General features: G+C 26.2%; 4 protein-coding genes across 6 annotated transcripts; 3 read left to right on the forward strand and 1 right to left on the reverse strand.

Moving 5' to 3' along the window:
• The first annotated feature begins 905 nt into the window (after positions 1–905).
• On the forward strand, positions 906–11851 carry Fucta (glycoprotein 3-alpha-L-fucosyltransferase A). Of its 3 annotated transcripts, none has more exons than XM_074248123.1 (7): positions 906–1575; positions 6172–6457; positions 6788–7060; positions 9214–9405; positions 9481–9702; positions 9941–10365; positions 10808–11851. In XM_074248123.1, exons 3-7 carry the CDS (start codon positions 6899–6901, stop codon positions 11166–11168), a joined length of 1362 nt encoding a protein of 453 aa, XP_074104224.1. In that variant the 5' UTR covers positions 906–1575; positions 6172–6457; positions 6788–6898; the 3' UTR covers positions 11169–11851. The 3 variants fall into 3 exon arrangements, with proteins under 3 accessions (XP_074104224.1, XP_074104225.1, XP_074104226.1); XM_074248124.1 differs by having other exon boundaries at positions 6172–6242; positions 6310–7060; XM_074248125.1 differs by lacking the exon at positions 6172–6457.
• A 3220-nt stretch (positions 11852–15071) lies between these two features.
• Trax (Translin associated factor X) lies at positions 15072–16421 on the forward strand. The gene is made up of 2 exons (XM_074247554.1): positions 15072–15268; positions 15348–16421. The coding sequence occupies exons 1-2, from the start codon at positions 15253–15255 to the stop codon at positions 16256–16258; spliced, it is 927 nt and encodes a 308-aa protein (XP_074103655.1). The 5' UTR covers positions 15072–15252; the 3' UTR covers positions 16259–16421.
• Positions 16419–18282, reverse strand: LOC141530457 (uncharacterized). The gene is made up of 4 exons (XM_074247553.1): positions 18100–18282; positions 17731–18008; positions 16994–17335; positions 16419–16827 (listed from the first exon to the last, which is right to left on the reverse strand). Exons 1-4 carry the CDS (start codon positions 18130–18132, stop codon positions 16494–16496), a joined length of 987 nt encoding a protein of 328 aa, XP_074103654.1. The 5' UTR covers positions 18133–18282; the 3' UTR covers positions 16419–16493.
• Positions 18283–19269: 987 nt separating this feature from the next.
• Positions 19270–20636, forward strand: LOC141530329 (protein FAM162B). The gene is given in 4 exon segments (XM_074247371.1): positions 19270–19408; positions 19805–19849; positions 19852–19897; positions 20301–20636. Coding segments are annotated over 4 exon segments (444 nt in total). The 3' UTR covers positions 20515–20636.
• The last annotated feature ends 48 nt before the right edge of the window (positions 20637–20684 follow it).

Below are 20684 nucleotides of genomic sequence, written 5' to 3' on the forward strand. Positions count from 1 at the left end.
GAAAGTATTAGGGCGTATGTTCAATCATATTCAGAATATTAAATTTGACGACATGGATGAATTGCAGAAAGAAGAAATTTACGACGTTCTCACGCAGGGTCTTCAGGAAATCGGTGCCGTAAGATATATAATTTTGATTATTATTTAAAATGATTTCAGCGATTGTAGTAATAAAAATAATAATATTTAATTTCATTTATTATTAACAGATAAAACCGGATAATTCAATCGATTTGAATTCTTTTTTGAGTTTCAATGTGATGCATATTGGAATATTGCCTGCAGATTTCCTAGTAGCTTTTTTTTTTAGAAAAGTACGGCAGATGTTTTCCAATAAGTAAGAGTTTTAAAAAATTCAAAAATTTTTACTAATTTAATTTATATCTACTTGATAAAATGATATTTTTACAGAAGGTGATACTCCTAAGGAAACAGTGAAGTTACTAATTAACCGTATGAATGAAAAAAAACGCACCAAATCAGACTTCTCAAAATGATAATAAGGAAGCCGCAAATACTTAAATTTAAATTAAATAACAAACTAAACAAATAATTAATTAATTTATTATTTTTTACAAAAGAAGAAATGTGTTATATTGTAACTTATTTATTGGAAAAAAGAAAATAATTTCATACAAAACAAATATTGCTAAATTTATATTTTTTTGTGTCTTTTATTTCATATAGCAATTTTAAATGTTAAGGGTAGGTCGTATAATAAATATATTTTTAGAAATTTTATTTTTAAAATTGCGCCTAAAATAAATGATGTTCATCAAATGAAAAAAAGTTTTCAAAAAACTACCTGATACAGAAATTTTATAATACGCAGTTAAAAAATTTTCTAAAAAGTAATTAAAAGAACAAAATTTCTAAAAATAAATCTACTATATTATAGACGGCCTACCCTTAATATTTTATGTAACTAAAAAATTTATTCAAGCTTGGATAAAATCATCATTGATAAAAAAAAAGTTTGAAGATAACAATTTAAAGAGTTTTCAACATAAAAGACCCAAAAAAAAATATAAATTTAGCAATAGAAACATATAGATGTTTAAAAGAGCCAGCTAATGTAGTGGATAATGTTCATGTATATGATAACATATGTATCAACTATAGAAGCGCGCAGACGCGAAGCTTATGGATTATTTTCCGCGGGTAGTGGTGTCTTGTTAAATGTACATGGGAGGAGCAAATACAGTACACACTGTAAAGGTGCGGTGAGTTATAGTCGCTAAAGACCGGGGGGCTAAAGAGGGGCTGATCTGACAGTATCTAGTCGTGATATAAAAATTTTTTTATAATTTCGAAAATTGTACTGTCAGTATTCAAAAATACACATTATCTATGTTATCAATATTTTCAACTGTTAGCAGTAAGATGACTTTTGCAACCAGTATTTGTGTCATGTGACTTCTGTTATTGTGCTTGATGGTGCCTGTACATATTTTTAAAATTTATGCCGCCGGTTTTATGCATCAAACAGTGTGTCATTGTAACTTTATTTATTTTTTCACCTCGATGGTTAATTAGTGAAGTTTTTTAATAAAAATAGAATCTAAATTTATAAAGGTAAGACAAATATTTACATGTGTTTGCATACTCACGTTATGTATCGATGTACCTATGAATATTAGCTTCTATTGTATTGTACTTACTACCCCTTATTTTATATTTTTTCCTTTCATTCAAACTTCAGCTGGTGCAAAAGGGAAAAATAATGTTTTTATACACTAAGTCAAACAGTTATTCATAGGCAAAAAATAACTCAAAATTAAATTATTTATTTATTTATATTTGACGGCAATGTTTTAATTTTTTGTATAAAACATTAATTCAAAATTATTTCTTCTTTAATAATTTAATTTTCTTTTGAAAATTTTAATTATATTTATAATAAAACAATGTCAAATTTTTGGGGCGTATAATTTAATTTGAATATTTAACAAGTGCGGCTTAATTATTATTCAATAATAACTTGTGTTGTCTCTTGATTCAATTATAATGAATAAAAATACAGATGATGTAAAAATCAAGGTTGGGATAGAAGTAATCCATAATACTTAGTGGTTAGCAATACAGCCGGGTAGTAAAAAAATAAATAGTGCTTACGATTACGATAAATTATAAAATTAGTAAAATTTTTTGAATAATAACACACTTATACTATGTCCATTTCTATTTGCATACATTTTTTATGTGAAAAGTATCTATAAAAATTTACACTAGTTTTAAGTAAATGAATTTGTTAATTTACTCAAGTGTTATTGGCCTTTTAATTACAAGAGTTTCAATAATAAATTTTGTCACTAAAAAAATCAGTTTTTTTCTCAAAGTTCTCTAGCTATAATCATAAATTATTTATTCGGAATAATTTATATTAATCATTTATTAATAATTTTTAAACTGAGGTAACAAATAGAACAATTAAGTGAATTATTAAAATAATATAGCTAGATAGGATAAAAATTTTAAACACAATTAATTAACTTTAAAAAAGTTTTATTCACCATGCTATCGATCTGGAAAATTACTTAGTTTACAAACAAGCAAAGTTGTGTCAAAAGTTTTTGCTCTAATTTATACAATATAGAACGATAACGATTAATCCTAAATGAAATATCACATAGAGATGTTATTTGTTGTACCTTAAAGTTGTTTTTTCTCTCCAATTAAAAAATTATCGTTTTTTTTTTTTTTATTTGAATTTTTGATATTTTTTTTTACACATTTTAAAATAAATCAAAAAAATTGTAAAACTTTTAATATTAAAATAATTTCTTTGTAACCGTGGGGTTTAGCCCAGGTCCAGTTAGCTACCCCTTTCCTCTTTAGAAAGGGCGCCACTGGGATTTTAGACACGGTGTCCCAGAAACCGGGGAAGCATGAAAAGGAAAGGACAGGGTCGTGAGAAGTCCGAGAAAGGCTGTAAATAAGACTGAGAAAATTTATTTATAAAAATTAAACTGATTTATTAACCAACTCCACAAACTTAACAGTCTCCTTAAAACTAACTTAATTGTGAGAACCTCTCACCTACGCTAAATGGCCCTTGCCGATTTTTCCTATAACTAATTAACCAATTTATTCAACCTCGTCACTCCGACGGAATATCTCAATATCTTAATTTCCTCGTCAACCTGACGGAATACCATAAAATACCAACTAATTACCTCGTCAACCTGACGGAATACCAGTTAAAACCTATTCCCGACTGCGCCCCCGACTCGGGCGTCTACGCAGCGGTTTCCTAACTTAATCCGTTGTACCCCGACTCGGGCGTCTATACAACGTTTCTAAATACTCACTAAATTCCATACAAAAATCGTCCACCGGACGCTAACTTAATACACACTTTCTCTAATTACTCAAATTTCTTCGAATTACTAATTATCTAAATTCCTTGAATTTTACGCTTAACATTTCTTTAATACAAAATACCAAATTCACTAATTTAATTCATTACCAAAATTTCTCAACTAAATTCTTTAACAGTTTTCTCAAAAAATTAATTCACTAAATTTACTAAATTAATTGAATTTAGCCCAATGGCCTAGAATTAATTTTACAAAATTACAAATTTCAAATTCTACAAATTTAACAAGCCTCATTAAATATTCAACTTACATATATTCCAAAGTGACCTTGACTATCTAAATTACACAAATGCTTCTACTATTTCAACTTAATCAAATAATTTTAACTAAATAATTTCTCCTAACCAAAAGGCTTGTAACAAACTAATTAATTGACAATTATGAATAATTTACTTATAAAAGAATCTATTAAATTAAAAGTGACATCTGAGACAATAGCGATCATTAATTGACAAATTTTATTACAGTTAATTCGGCCTCTCAATTTTCAAATTCAAGCTTGGCCTGAAATAATTGTAATAATAATACCTGACTTAACTTTTACAACTCTCCAAACGTTGAGTGAAGTCCTGGTGGAAACGGGCGAAATCAGCGGCTGGTTGGTCTCTCTCTCTCGTCTCGAATAAACTTTCCGGCTCCAAGTAATGGGTTCCCAATTCCGGATCGCAGATTGACTTCCTTCTTGATGGTCCTGAATCTTGATGACAGAATTTATTACACAGCACTACACTGACTCACTGTTTTGCCAAAAGCCTCACTGTCTCAAAGCGTCACTGGCTCAAAAGCCTGGCTCAAAAGGTGTTACTTGTTCCAAGGGCTGGCTCAAAAAGCGTTACTTGTTCCAGGGCCTGACTCAAAAAGCCTTGATGTTTCTTTTGTCGGATCTTTTATAACCCTTGACTCCGAGTTCTCGAACTTTCCTATTGTCAACCCCGCTTCGTTTTTTGGGGACAGCAGTGGGGACTTTCGATTTGCACGCCCGGTGACAAGTCTGAACTACTTGTCAAAATCGAACGGTAAGGGAAAACCCTCATTACCGTGGCGTCAATAAAGTGGTCGATAACGACCATGAGAAGTTCAGTTTTCCCTGTCACATCTTAAATATTTTTTCTAACTATAATTATATGTTAAGTAGAAAATAGATAACTAATCGATTAACGAACTACTTATTCATATAGTTTGACATAATTGATTACACATTTTAATCAATAAATAAAAATAATACCTATTACAATAATAAATTGTTTGAAATATTTTTAATAAGAAAAAAAAATTTTCATAAATATGTATATAATTTATTAAAGTAAAAAAAATCAATTTTACATGTATTCTATTACTCAAAAATTTTTTTTTAATTTTGTTATCTGCAATATTTAAATTTAAAAGAAATATGACACACTCTCGTTAACAAAATTAGAGTATTTGCTGTTCTGTTTCACACAATAAGTATTGAATACTACACACAGCATTATATTGTCATGAGTGTACTGAAATAATTCTAGTACAGAATTCCGAGACAAGCATATCTATTCTCTCTCTCTCTACACTTGTAAAATTGCATAATAAAACTTATTGAACACAAAAAAAAACTAGTGTCTTGATTTTACAAGCTTTTGTTGCTTACTATCTATCATTTATAATTTTTTTATGAAAATATCTGAAATTCTTTAACTTAACACTTGCAAATACTTGAAAGAAAATGATATTTATTTGGAGATTAATAGAACATTATCACTTCATTTTTTTATTTAAAATGAAAAATTTTAATAAATAAGTTAAAAAGAAAAAATGTTGAAAAAAGAAGATACCAAACAATTAAATGAACATCTTTATAATTAAAAAAAAAAATTGAAATTTTATTAAATCTTTTTATGGTTGTAAATAAATTTTATCTAAGATAAAAAACCCAGTGATTGACTCTGGTCTAGTTGTTTGACACTTGCAATTTTATTCTAATTAAAAAAATAAAATGTTCTCAAAAAATTATTTCAAAATTTAGAATTTAAAGATTATATTTATTAATTTATCAAAGTTGATTTGTTCTTTTTTAATTAGAATAAAATTGCAAGTGTCAATAACTGGGTCTTTTACCTTACAATAGACACCAAAATATCTATTTAAAAAATTAAAATATATATCAAATTGAAAAATTCACTTAATGTCTTATGTTACATAGTTTCATGCTGGCATAAAAAATGTGTGCTTGGCATAAAATGAAAAACGACTCAAGAGTGTGGATGATGAATCAACACTTACCCTCTTTTGAAATCATCTAGTTTCATCCCTTGTCGCATAGAATACTATCAAGACGATATATTAGATATATATCTTACTTCTATCTCTGACTTACATATAAAAGAATTTAAAAAAAAAAAAAAAAAAAAAAAAAAATTAAGTTTAGTGATTTAGGGACCCTCCCTAGAAAACTCATTTTTTTTATACAATTTATGAAGCGTGTAGCATTACAAAAAAATTTTTACTCGATTGAAATTGATTTCATGAAAATTAAAGAGATCAAAAATTAAAAAAAGGAATTACTCTAAAAAAAAAACTAAAGTCATGCTAATTAAAAACATTTTTATTTTTTTAATTATCAAATTTTCAATTTCTACCAGCTTCAATATTATTGAACATATTTATGGCTACAAATTACGAAACTCAGGGTTGAATAAATACATTTTTTTTTTTGTAAAAATTTTAGCAAACAAGTAGTATAGTAACTGTGGCGATATTTTTTATACCGAAAAATTATTAATGATATCTATGATAATAATATGTAATTTTTTTATAGGCGTCTAAAAAATGATCAGGTGGCTACCATTATAAATTGTCAGTGCTATAAAAATGAACTATATGTATAAAGTGAGTAACTAGTAAAAGTAGACTAACTTAGAATTTATGGAAATATTAACTAAATGCATAAAAGCAGAACACACGATTAGATTTAAACCACTTAGTAACCACAGAGTACGGTGGGCGTAAATAACTCAATCTTCTTATATTTAATCGCCGGAACAGAACGTCTGGATAAGATAATACCACCGTATTGGTATTCTGTCAATTACTGTGCTGATCAGGTGAATACAATTGACCGATTTTATATAAGACTTTATATGAATTCCCTTAATTAAATGTACGTCATATTCACATCAAACTTTTATTTTTTTTTTCAATGATAAATCAATTATTTAATTTTTTTGTCCTACTTACTGGCGAATATCACAAAAAAAATTTTCAATAAAATTCAATGCAAAATCATTATTGTATAAATTAATTGATAAAACGTTGTGTTGAAGGATTAATAATTATATACAAATAATTCACCCGCCAATCAAATATTTATAAAAAATTTAACAATAGAAAATCTTATTATCATATAAGATAATAATTAGAAATGTTTATTGCAGGAACGAATGTCGATTGACTGATTGAAAACAATCATTTCAATTGAAAAGTTATAAAAATTCGCAGAGCACTCGCTGGGGATTAAATAAGCTGGCGAATAAATACAAATTGGCATGGGCTTACTTCGATTATCGCTAAAAAGATGTTTTCTGTATGTTTTCTGCGCAACTGTTATGATTTTGCTGGTGATGAATGTACGGCAGAAAGAACTGTGGCATTCAATCCGAGCTGATGGACAATCACAACCAATTCGACCTCTTCCCGAAACAAATAAGGTAAATCAATAAAATTAATTAATAAAAAAAAAAGTACTGATAAAATTAAATAGAGTATTGATTAGTAATAGTCAATTGATACTTAACTATAACTGTTAATCTCAAAATTTGATATTTATATATTTTGTGTACTTGAAATAAAAAGTTGGCAGTTATCCATGTTTTTGTAGTCGAGTACTTGATAGTACTTTTAAGCCACTTGTATTATATTATATTATATTATATTATATTATATTTAGTTAGTTTTCTTTTAATCCTTTGAATATCTAAGGTAAAATTTAACTCACAGATTAAGATGAAACTTTCGTTGCCGTTGAAAAGACAACGGCAAAAAAAAAAAACAAAGAAGCCGTTGACGGTGATACCGCGCGTAAGGTCAATCACACAGGACAAAGCATTCAATAAAGTATTTGAGGTAAATTTCAGAGCCAAGTTCTGAAATGCCTATAGCATATAGATTAATAATAATGATAATTATTGCTATTATTATTATTATCATTGATTAGCTTATTTATTACACTTACTTTAGAGTATTATTGTTATTAAATTAGCCGGCACGCGTTGTCGCAAAACCCATTTCTTTTATTTTGTTTATTGACATTCAGCTTCATAGAAATACCGGTTTGGTAATTGCAGTCATTAAATTGTTGATAAAATTAAAAAAAAAATTTTTTTTTTGTTAAATCCATTCATAGCCACCGCTTTTTAGTTTAAATAGAACATAAAAACCTGAAACATGAAAAATATAATATTTTATATACGATTGTATCGCCAAACGGAAAACCAACAATTGATTGCCATTATCAAGTCCCCACAAACGTTCGCTTGGTAAATAAAAGGAAAAAAATGTAACTAACAAAATAATCTAATGTCGACTAGGTCGTCATAGTTGAGTTAATTTTACATGTATATATACATTTTATATTGTACTATGTAGGCAACTAGAACTACAAAGCAATACAATTAGACTTTACATACCTTTATTATTTCAATAATAACAATAGATATACAATTAACAATTTGTGACATTGTGTTTATATTTTTTTTTTTTTCGATTTTCAAATTATATACATGAATTATCATTATTATTTGTATTATTGTTATTATTCTTATCTCGTTGAACACTATTATATATATATACTTCACTGGCGACCGACTATTTCACAGGCACATATGTGTGACTCTGGTTTTAGGTAAAAATGTAAGAAAAGATGGAATTATTTTAAATATTATCAGATTGATTAAAATTAATTTTTTTTTATCATTATTATTAATTTCAAAAAAACCAAATTTTAAACACGGAAAAAATTGAAAAGAAAAATTTTTTTAAAACGCGAAATTGTTCTAAATCCAAAAAAATTTTTTTTACCTCAAAAAATGTTTATCTCATCAAAACTACCCTTTTAATTCAACACTTAGCATCTTCAATTATTGAATAAATATGTCATTAAAGTTAGCCGACGTTATAATTTTTTTTTTTTTTTTTTGTTAATTAAATTAAAATAAAAAAATATTTTTAAAAAATTGCACTTGCACTTTTTGAAGTTTTTTACACGTGCAAATTTTTTTTTTTGATTTTTTTGTAATAATATTTTGAATAAAAAAAAATTCTAAAAATTTTTAGGTCGACCAACTTTATTTTCATGAATAAATAGTAATATTAATAATCCAAATTATTTTCATATTTATTAATTTTAAATTGTATTTTTTGTTTAAAAGTTATGTGAATTTTTTCTATAAATTTTTAATATAAATGAAATGATGTAACGAAAAATAGTCACTCAGCTGTGAACTGTATGTAAAATGTCAATTTATGTTTGGGATCAAGGTAAATGTGCTTAATTCAATTATGTCAGGGTAAAAGATAGTTTAACATATTTTATACTCGTTTTATGAGTTGTCAAGAGGAAGCAAAATTTATTTTAATCTTTATTATTTTCTCAGATTTCATATTTTCTTAACGAGAAGAATTTTTTTTTTTCAATAAAAATTATAGGAAATAATTGAGAACAATTGAAATTCAATCTTTTAACGTACAAAATTTCGATTTTAGTTTCACAGTTGTTAAAAAAAGTTTCTGTAAAATATTATTCAACAGTAATTAGATAATTAAATTTTCGATGTATACTTATTTTTTTTTAATTATTTAAAAGCTTTCAAATGTAACGGGGACAACTAGTGCATCGGAGCCTATTTCCGATTTCTCAGATCCTTCGAAAAGACCATGGTACATGAAAGGCGGTACGAAGCGACCGATTCCTGCTGTTAAATCTAAAAAAACTGGCCGAAGAATAGCAAGGTTGTGGCCTGATGAAGATCCAAATGATGACCGTATCACTAATCAGGTAATAAAAAATTTCAATAATTAATAAACCTTGTTTCTTATTTTTTTTTTTAAATCATACTATTAATTTTTTCAGCTAATGTTTGTTCCATCAGACTATGATAGAAGTTCAGAGCGTCCACCAAAGAAAATAATGATTCCTCATGGAATGAACGAAGCTAAAGTAGGCAATGAATTGTTTCAATGGTTAGGATGCCCTGTTAGTAATTGTGTAATTACTCGTGATAATCCAGATTCCGCGGATTTGATATTGTTTAAAGACTATGTGACTCATATAGGCCGCAGATCTCCTAATCAGGTAAATTATTAATAAAAATTCAACTTATTGAAATATGAAAAAATTTTTATTTTTTATATTTTTGAAAAATATATGGAGTGAAAGTTAACAAAATTCAAATAAAAAAAAAGTTATTTTGATTCTGTTGATGCCAAAAAAAAAATTTTTGAGGTTATAAACCAAATTTATTATTTATTATTTAAAAACCTCAAGAAATATTGATTTAAAAAATAATTATACAATTTTTATTTTACTATAGCTCTGGATGTTGTACTTTCTTGAGTGTCCTTATCATACCCAAACAGTGAAAAATGCGATAGTTAATTTAACAGCAACATACCGTAGAGATAGTGATATCGTTGCGCCTTACGAACGATGGCAGTATTATGATCCAAGGATAACGCAAATTTCACAGACATTTAATTATGCCGCTAACAAAACGAAAAAACTCGCTTGGTTTGTGTCTAATTGTCATGCTCGCAATCAACGAATGCAATATGCCAAAGAATTATCAAAATATATTCAAGTTGATATTTATGGAGCCTGCGGTACTTTAAGATGCTCACGATCACAAGCACAAACTTGTTTTGAAATGCTAGATCTTGATTACAAGTTTTATTTGGCCTTTGAAAATTCTAATTGTCGCGATTATATTACAGAAAAATTCTTCGTCAATGGACTGGGGTAAGTTGATAACACGGAAAGAACAAGATGACATTGGATATCATCCCAGATTATACTCAGTGATATCTGTGGTGAAAAAAAATTTTCAAATAGTAGCTAGCATAATCCAGATTATACAGGGTGATATCTGGATTATACTCATTATAATCTGGATTATACTCATTATAATCTGGATTATACTCATTATAATCTGGATTATACTCATTATAATCTGGATTATACTCATTATAATCTGGATTATATTAATTATAATCTGGATTATACTGGGTAATATCTGGATTATACTAGCTACTATGTGAACTTTTTTTCCACTCAGTATAATCTGGGATAATATCCAGTGTCGTCTTGTTCTTTCCGTGTACTTTTCATTATAATTATTGTTATTAAATTGTAAATTTAATTATTTATGATTGATTAATATTTTTTTTTTATTACTTTTTAGACACAATGTTTTGCCGATCGTGATGGGTGCACACCCAACAGATTACGCAAAAAGTGCTCCCTATCGATCTTACATTCACGTTGATGAATTTGAATCTCCGCGTGAGTTAGCTGATTATCTTCATCGGCTTGACCGTGATGATGAATTATATAATTCGTACTTCAAATGGAAAGGTACCGGTGAATTTATTAATACATATTTTTGGTGTCGTGTTTGTGCGATGGTTCACGATAATAGGCAACCAAAATTCTACAAGGATGTTAATGAATGGTGGCGTGGTGATGATGTTTGCACGCTCAATTCTTGGCGAGAAAACGAAAACCGTGAGTTACAAAATAATCTAGTCATTAAGGAAGATTAGATAGTTGACTTAATTTTATTTTTATCAAAAATTACGAGTATTAAGACAAAGTTTATATTTTTTAAGTGTTGATATTTTATTTCGTTTATTTAATTAATTACTTGGATGTTATTTATTATTGCGATATTTGCAATAAATATATTGCTTCCTAGGTGGATGGAATGAAGGATCTACAAAATATATTATATTAATTTAATTGATATTTTGTGGAAATTTGATCACTTCCATTAAATGAAGTAACCTCATGTTTAGAGACGAAGATTATATATCATTACAATTAATGAAGTTAATTATTGGGAGATAGAGGGAATAAGATCTTATTACTCTTTGTTTTAAAATATAGGACACTCTAATTTAATAATATTTAACTATGAAAATAAGAATAAGAATGAAGAGAGATGATTCTATTAAAATAAAATGTTATTTTAGTTGTTTCGTAACAATTATTGATATGTGTACGGATATAAGTCCTAAAAAGTTAAATGATCGATAGCTAATCTATGTTTATACTGAGTTTTTCAGTCTATAGACTTATAGACTTTAGATTAAATTTCACTGATATACGTTATTAAATATAATATAAGAAGAAATTAAAATAGAGATAAATAATTATTGATTTTATTTTTTGCAACGATCAATAATTTATTAATAATAGGGTAATTAATTTTTAATGAAAAAGGTTGTCAACAAGTCACAAATAATTGTAATTAGATAGTTATTTTATTTAGTAATTTAAATAATCAATTGAAAATAATAGAAAATTTTAAATTTAATGAATTTTGTGATAAGTTGTGATGATGAATATTCGTTAAGAAAAATATTTATTATTTTTATTTTAACATATTTATTTATTTAGATATTTATTTTGAGTGTACATTGTTAAGTTTTTTTGATTTTTTAAATTATGATTTAATTTATTAATTGCAAGAAAAATAATTATTTATATTAGGTACACGGTAAGAACAAGATTACACTGATTATCATCCTAGATTATACTGCGTGAAAAAAAAAATCCAGATAGTAGCTAGTATAATCCAGATTATAATGAGTATAATCCAGATATCACCCAGTATAATCTGGATTACAATGAGTATAATCTAGATATCGCACAGTATAATCTGGATTTTTTTAACTGTCTGAAATTTTTTTTTTCACCACAGATATCACTGAGTATAATCTGGGATGATATCCAGTGTAATCTTGTTCTTTCCGTGTAGGGTGAGATATTATTTTTAATTAAATTTTTTTTTTTATTTAATGTGAATATTTACTCTTCATACTCATAAGACAAAGACAAAAAAATTGAACGCACTGCCAAAATAAAAATTTTGGTTTTAATATTTATTTTTATAAAAATAATTTATACTTACTATTATTTAATATTTAAAGAAATTATAATTAATAATGATCTATTTGTGCAACGTTAAAATATTTTTTGTATAAAATGTGCTGTAAACTATAGATTTATGTTAGTTTAACATATCTGTTGGAATGTTATATAATATTGTAATAGCTCAAATACTAAAGCGCAAATAAAAATATAGGATGTATTTAATAAAATAACAATAATAACTTTAAATAATTAAATCACGCGCAGATTTAACAACGAATGGATAATTTAGGTATTTATATTTATAAATAAATATTGGAAAATATGTAAGTAAGGAGAAATTAAATTAGTAATTCATGTTATTATTTATTTTTTTTTTTTTAACAAGCTGATTGTGAATACGCACAATATTGTTGAATTTAACAGTTGTAAGTGTAATTAAAAAAACTAACAAAAGAAATTAATTTGTAAAAAAATCAACTAACATTTAAAAAAAAAAAAATTTGAAAACCGTACGAGTACTAAATAACACATTTTTTGCTGAGCAATATCAATCGAACTATCATTGTATTAAATTGAACATTTCATTTGATCTATTTAGCCATCATCATTATAAAAAAAAAAAAAAAAAAAAAAAAAAAACATCAATAATTATAATTTAATGTACAATAATCTTATATAGTCAATTGTCGCTTGAAATATCTAATTACCATAGGTGTAAATGAAAATACGTATTATGATATTTATTAATATAAAAAAAAATAGAGAAATTATTCTCTTATATACTATACAGTATTCGAATCATAATTGTAATGGAAAAAATAAAATAAAATAATTATTTGTAAGATATTAAGTTATAAAACAGTAAAAAGAGAAAATTTTATTGGTTTGAACGAGTTTTAAAACTATAGATGAGTATACGTACTACTAAGCGTTTTAAATTGTATGTTATAAAAAATTGTAAATTAAATGATTTGATCGCATTAAAAAAAAGAAATATGTCTTGTGGGTAAATGACTGAGTAGAGCGCTCAAAAATTTGTATGCTGAAATACAAAATCAAAATGTAAAAGTTTGATGTTAAAATAATAACATTATCATATAAAAGTAAATAACTTAATTAAATGATGGGCTTTTTTTTAAACAAATATTTTGATAGGTACACATAATCTCCATCGATAACTAAGTGATATTTATAACTAATTTAATTGATGCTGTTATCGTCTAACAAGCATTAAAATTGAATCACTACATAAAAAACATTGTGAGTAATAAAACTCTAAATTGATTGGTGCTGGCTGTAGGGCATGAAAATAAATTAATGACGAATAAAAATATTCATACAATTATATGCTTCGTTATTGATTAGTTTTTATTAACTTCCTTTGTGTCCTTTTTTTTTATGGCTTAACGTTATTATTATGGATACATGTTTTTTTAATTGACAGTCCATAAAATGCAAGGAAGTTAATTTTAGTTCTTCCTTTATTTATTTATTTAGAATCTTTACAGATAAAAATATCCACAAAAATACAAGTTGGAGTAGAATTTAACCTTTTTTAATGTTTTGTTGACTTTATAATTGATAATCCTGTTTCTCACTACGACTTTTTGTCCAATAACCAAAAAAAAAAAACTTAGTGATGGGTATTTTTGAAATTACATTAAAGTTATAGCTGTCACTTGACTATTTTTATTAATTTTCTTTAACAAAAAAATGATTTTAAAAAAATTGCATTTTTAATTTACTTAAATTTTTACAAGTTCATTTTTTTAATAAGTTTTTTTTGCTATAATTTTTTTGTTAAAAAAATAGTATATTACACACCGAGGGAAGTAAAGTAAGAAATGTCTCAGATCACATGTAATTGTTGGCCGAGGCGAAGCCGAGGTCAACAAACATGTGATCTGAGGCTTTCTTATTTACTTCCCGAGGAGTGTATACTATTTTTTTCCCTGACGAAGGTGTAAAGCGGAAACTTTGTTTAGCGCAGCGGGGCTAAAGTTGACGCTTTACACCCGGAGGGGAAAAAAAAAATTAAAACAATTGTAAAGTGACAGCTGAATTTAATGCCATATTTTTGAATGTTCTTTTTAACTGAAAAAACAGACTATAATTTTATAATTTATGAAAAATATTATGTAATATATATTTTTACTAGCAAATTTTAAAAAAGTAAGTAAATAAAAACATTCTAAAAAAGTTTAGATGTTTTAATTTTTTGATTTTTTTTCATTAATTTAATTAGAACAAAAAAATATTTTTTTAAAAAATTGCACTTACAGTTTTTCATAAAAATTAACCTAGCTGATAGTTGATAATTTCAAGAATTTTTGTAACAAATAAATTATGGCAAAAAAAATTGATATTTAGAAATTTTAAAAAATTACAAATGCAATTTTTTTTTTGTAATAATTTTTTCAATAAAAAAAAGTTAAAAAAAAATTGCGAAGGGTCTGTCAACTTCAATGTCATGGGATTCTGCTATATTGCAGGTAGGTTAGATTTCTGAATTAAATAAAATTTTTTAATAACCTGACATACCAATAGTCGATTGATAAAAATAACAGTAACCTCATCACGAACATCTCTGCTGTTTATCAATTTACTACGTAGCATACGTGTTTGTTATTAAACTAAATGATAAAATTCAATTATTAAATAATAATAAATTAAAAACTGTCAAAATAACATTGCTGATCATTTAATTATTACAAGATTATCAGTTCGAGCAGTTTGTGACGTATTTACAAAATGTCACATTCAAGAAGTAAATATATTAACTAATCAATAAAATTTTCTAATCTACTCTGTAAATCTAAATGCTTTTTATTTTTATATTTTTATAGGTAGCCATGGCAACAGGCGTAATCGCAACTATCATCAGGGTAACAAAAATAAAATAAACTTTGGTGATAAAGGTAAAGAAATTTTACATGACATTGATGAAAGTAACCCAGTAATCCAACAATTTCGTGGGTATGCATCAGAACTTGATGATAAACATGATCGTTATGAGCGTATTGTTAAATTCAGCCGTGATATTACTATTGAAAGTAAACGCATAATATTTTTACTACATACCATCGACAAGGAAAGCAAAACAGACGGAATCCTCAGTGAAGCTAAACTACGCTTGGATAATTTAGCAAAAACATTATTTAAAAATATTGCCCACGAATTAAACAATCAAGATCCGTATCAGTACTTACGAGCCTACACAGCTGGACTCCAAGAGTACATAGAAGCAATGACGTTTTATAATTATCTGAAGGACGATTCTTTATTAGATTGGACAGAGGTTGATAAGAATCTCACCTACGCCGACCAAACAGCAGCAGCAGCAGCAGCAGAAGCAGCAGAAAAAAATAAAAATGATGATTTGGATGATGACTCTCCGTCCGAGTACAGGACACTGATGACACCAAACGAGTACATTCTTGGCGTTGCTGATCTTACTGGTGAATTAATGCGTAAATGTATTAACAATTTAGCTTTTGGTGACATCGCAAGTTGCTACAAAACTTGCAATTTGGTTAAAGAAATTTATAAAGGGTTCCTTGGCTGCTCTGGTAATTCAAGCAAGGAAATTCGCCGTAAGTTCTACGTTCTGAAACAAAGTTTAGTTAAAATGGAAAACGTCTGTTATACTATTAAAGTACGTGGTTCAGAAATGCCGAAGCATATGCTTGCAGATGCTGCTATTGCTTCTGTTGAAAATTATCCACCCGATGATGATGAAGGCTATCAGGCGTATTAATTAAATTAAATAATTTATATTATACTTCAACTTGATTAAAAATATTTTATACCTATTTCTTATCTTTTGTAACGTTCAACAACTGTAATTATTATTACAGGAAAAATAATTTAACTAAGATTTAAATTTTGTAATAATATTAAATATAACATTTGATAAATATACAAAAATATATCAGCATTTATTTAAAACAATAAAATACTTTTTGTAAATCAACGAAAAAATTTATTTAAGTTCACCAATCGCTGTCATCATCTTCAACATCATTTTCTTCCTCAGAACTTTCGTCTAAATCCGATGGCCCGTACTCAGATTCATCTACAGACTCTTCGAATGATGAATCATCTGAATCTTTGTCGCTGTCATCATCTTGGCCTTTTTTCAACACTTGTATCTGATTAGCATATACTTTTCGCTTTCGGCGAACTAATGTGTGTTTGTAATCTTTTTTGTGCTGTGGATTTTTTCGGTAGCAGTGAATTCCATGCTGACACTCGGGTCTGTTGTCTTTGACGTCGAAATCCGCGTCACCAGGATGACTGTACTTGGCTTTATGTTCAGAATTTAACCTATCATAATCATAAATTTATATCTCTGATTAAAAAAAAAAAAAAGAAAAAGTATTGAAAAAAATTGGATTGACAAGAAAACCAATTCTTTTCAATACTTTTTTCTTTGTATTAATACTTATTTTTAATCAAGAATATTGAATATCTCATAGAAATAATTAATTACCTAAAACATTTTGCACCGAAAGTACATTTAACTCGTGGAACTGCAGGTGTCTTTGTTGATGTGTGAAGAGTTTGACTATTTTTGACTGAATCGCTTGAAGCATCTCTACTTGTTGAATTTTTTTTGTCATTCCATTTTATTTTTTTCTCACTGGTATCGATAAGAATTGTACATTCAATTAATTTATCTTCAGTATTTACAGTAGGAACTCGTATTCCAGTAGCTTCTTCGATGGATGTAGACTGATGTACTGGCAGTGATGATTCAGCAGCTTCATCTGGACAATTTTCCTTATCTTCTTCGTTTACATTGGAATCTTTTTCACTGGATTCTTGACTATCACTAGCAAAGAAAATTTATTTATAAAATTCCATGCTTAGAAGCTTTAAAAATTATAAATGAAATTTTTTAAAACTAATTTTTTAAGCAAAGTTCATTTTTCAATAAAAATATAAAAATTGTAAGATGTCTGTTTAATATTTAATCATTTTTAGAACTTTTGTGAACAAATAAATTATGACAAAAAAAAAATAAGAAAAAAAATTGACATGTAGAAATTTAAAAAAATTAAAAATGCAATTTTTTAAAAATAATTTTTTAGAATAAACTTAATTGCTACATAAAATTTAAAATTAATCAAGTGACAGCTAACATTAATGTCAGGATTTCAATATCATGATTTTTAATCATCTATTTACCATTAATTTGTCAAACTAAAATAAAATATCTAGTCATACCTAATTTTATCGATGGTGTTTTCATTTGTCGTTAAATCATTGCTAGTTACTTCAACTCCATCAGTAATATTTTCATTTAAATCTGTTGGACTTTCTTTGGATGTCGACGGGCCATTACTAGACTTAATTAATTCAACTTTTGACGAATTTGAACTCTCAAGTACATTATGTATACTATGAGAACTCAAATCGTTATTACGATCTTCACATGGTAATAAAATATTTTCAATGTGTATACGCGCTTTTTTATCTGGTGGACCTTCATTATTCGATCGAGACTAAAATTTAAATATAATAATTATAACAAAAATTAATAAATTACGCATGAAGTTTTTTTTTTAATTTTTATAAAAAAAAATATATACTTACTTTACGTTTGCCATCGGAATTTTTTTTGTCCATTGCTATTTATTTTGACAGTAATAAAAAATTTTTCATTTACTCGATTGACTAATAATATTTTTTTTTTTAACTAATACTTAAAAAAAATAATTTTTTTAATCCACGTGATAAAATGTTTGGGTTTTTATTTAATTTTAATGGCGTAATTCTGTTTATTATTTTCTAACTTAGTCGGTAAAAAGAACTTTATAACTAACCGCGGAAACTTTTGAAATACATTTTGTATGTTACTAGTACTTTTAGTCTAAGCAAAAAAAAAAAACTTAAAAATTTTATACAAAGAAAAAATAAACAAAAATTTTGCTAATGTTTAATGTCAGCTATCGAAACCTTATGATTTGACAAATTATTAAAAACAAAAGAATAGTGAATTTATTTCCGGTTATATATATTAAAAAGACTGTGTGAATTCGATAATACTGAAGTTAGCGATCAGCTGTCAATTTAAAAAAGGTTTTTAACAAATTTATTACAATAAAAAAATGCTTCTAAAAATTTTTACTTCTAATTTTTATCAATTAAATTTTTTTTTAATAATTTAATTGCTGTAAAATTCTAAAAAAATTTTTAAAATCTGTCAATTTTAGTGTTATGTCATTTTACCAGTTTTTTGCGCACGCGCATGGGTAATTTACCAAAAGTCGATAATATTACCGCTCCCGTGGTCATGTGCGGACAAATTCTTACTGTCTATTATTATTTATGTACGTGTAATTGTTTTAACATAATTATTACAACTATTAACTTAATTTAATTTATAATTGTTGATTAAATAACAAAGCAATCTAAAATTTAACACGAATTTTGGGTGATATAATTTTCTTTCATTTTTCATCATTATTGTATTTTAATAAAAATTTTAATTAACTCTATAAAATTTATTTATTTTATCTAATTATAATTAAAAAGTGCAATAAAAATTTTATAATTTTATGAATGTCATAGTATAATAAGTATATATTTATTTTCATGTTATTAATATTATTAAATATTTTGTGCTAAAAAAAAATTCTGATCCAAATAAATTTTAATGATTAAAAAAACACTTTTAGTTTCACTTACTTACAATCAAGAGAATTTCTAACCATAATAATTTATACTGAAATAATTAATACTAAGAAATATTTTTTCAGAAAAATGTCAGGGTTTTTAATTCGTGTACGTCCTTTTGTAAGATCTGTCAGAGGATTTAGAACCAATTCCATTCTACGAAATGTTAAACCAGAACCATCAACCTCAGGATCAAAGCCTCAGGAAGCATCTGACGCCAAATATGGTAATAAAGTTTACTCTTTTTCTATTAATTAATAAAAAAATTTATGACACTGAAATTGAGAGATGCCTGATAATTTTTATAAATTTTTTAGGAAATAAACTATATAGCAAGAAAAAATTTATTCTAAAACCTCCATCTTTAGAAGCTTTAAAAAATTATAAATACATTTTTTTAATCATTGTCTAGACTTAGATTTTTTATATTTTTTTTTTTTTTTTTGAATAAAAATCTAGGTCTAGAAAATTATTAAAAAAATGTATTTATTTAAAAATTATTTATTAAAAAAAAAGAAAAGAAAAATTGTCAAGTGTCGGGTAATTTTAATATCATAAAAATTTCATCAATTAAATTCAAATCAGCAAAGATATTTATAATTCAATATTTTCTAAATTTTAGTAACTAGTGAACATCATCTTTCAAATTTCGAGAAAAAAATTTTGGTTTTCGCAAAAAGTATCCTAATGTAAAAGCTGTACCCGATACAATTCCGTAAGTAATAACTCAACCTTAATTAAAATAATTCTTGTGGCTTATAAATATTCATATGCTACTACTTAGAGGGAAATTTAGCTTTTTTTTATGCTAAAAATGACTTTTATTAATTTTAATATTAAAATCCAATAGTTATAAGGCCAATTATGTTAAAAAATAGTAAAGAATAATACTGGAGTTAGCGGTCAGCTGTCAATTTAAAAAATTTTTTTAACAAATTAATTTCAATAAAAAAATTCTTCTAAAAATTTTTACTTGTAATTTTTATTAATTTTAACAAGTGAAACTTTTTAATAATTTGATTGCTATCAAATTCTAAAAAAATTTTTTAAATCTGTGAACATCAGTGTTATAGTGGGATACTCAATTCATAATTGAACGATTGTTTTCTTAATTATAGGGCAGAGGTGATGCAAAATTGTATGAGCAAAGCCCGAATCCGCCTAGCTAATTATATGATGATTTTAACAGCCCTATGTTGTTTAACAATTGTCATTATGGGTAATATGAGAAAGAAGGAAAAAATGGAAGAAATGAAAGCTCAACATGATGACTTTCGTCGCCAGATAACGGCTGAATTTAAAGCGGCTGTGAAACACGATGCTAACAAATGATTATTATTTATAGAATTTTATTAAATTATAGTAAGCAGGTTAATAGTAATAAATTTCATAATGTAACTGTTTTTATTCAATGAAAACTATAAAAATTGATCATTTCTGCTGCAATATCCCTTTTTTGTGATTTTATTTATTTACAATGTGTTTTTTATAAAAAAAATTGA

The sequence above is a fragment of the Cotesia typhae genome, unplaced genomic scaffold (genome assembly GCF_013202065.1).
Source record: "Cotesia typhae breed Kobodo isofemale line unplaced genomic scaffold, CoteBio_Ctyphae contig_5, whole genome shotgun sequence".
NCBI lineage: Eukaryota > Metazoa > Arthropoda > Insecta > Hymenoptera > Braconidae > Cotesia > Cotesia typhae.

Coding starts and splice junctions, on each gene's coding strand:
- LOC141530457 (XM_074247553.1), bottom strand. CDS start 18,132: ATGGACAAAAAAAATTCCGATGGCAAACGTAAA. Junction 18,009..18,099: donor ATTCCGATGGCAAACGTAAA/GTAAGTATATAT, acceptor TTTAAATTTTAG/TCTCGATCGAATAATGAAGG. Junction 17,336..17,730: donor AACACCATCGATAAAATTAG/GTATGACTAGAT, acceptor TTTCTTTGCTAG/TGATAGTCAAGAATCCAGTG.
- Fucta (XM_074248123.1), top strand. CDS start 6,899: ATGGGCTTACTTCGATTATCGCTAAAAAGATGTTTTCTGTATGTTTTC. Junction 9,406..9,480: donor ATGACCGTATCACTAATCAG/GTAATAAAAAAT, acceptor TAATTTTTTCAG/CTAATGTTTGTTCCATCAGA. Junction 10,366..10,807: donor TTCTTCGTCAATGGACTGGG/GTAAGTTGATAA, acceptor ATTACTTTTTAG/ACACAATGTTTTGCCGATCG.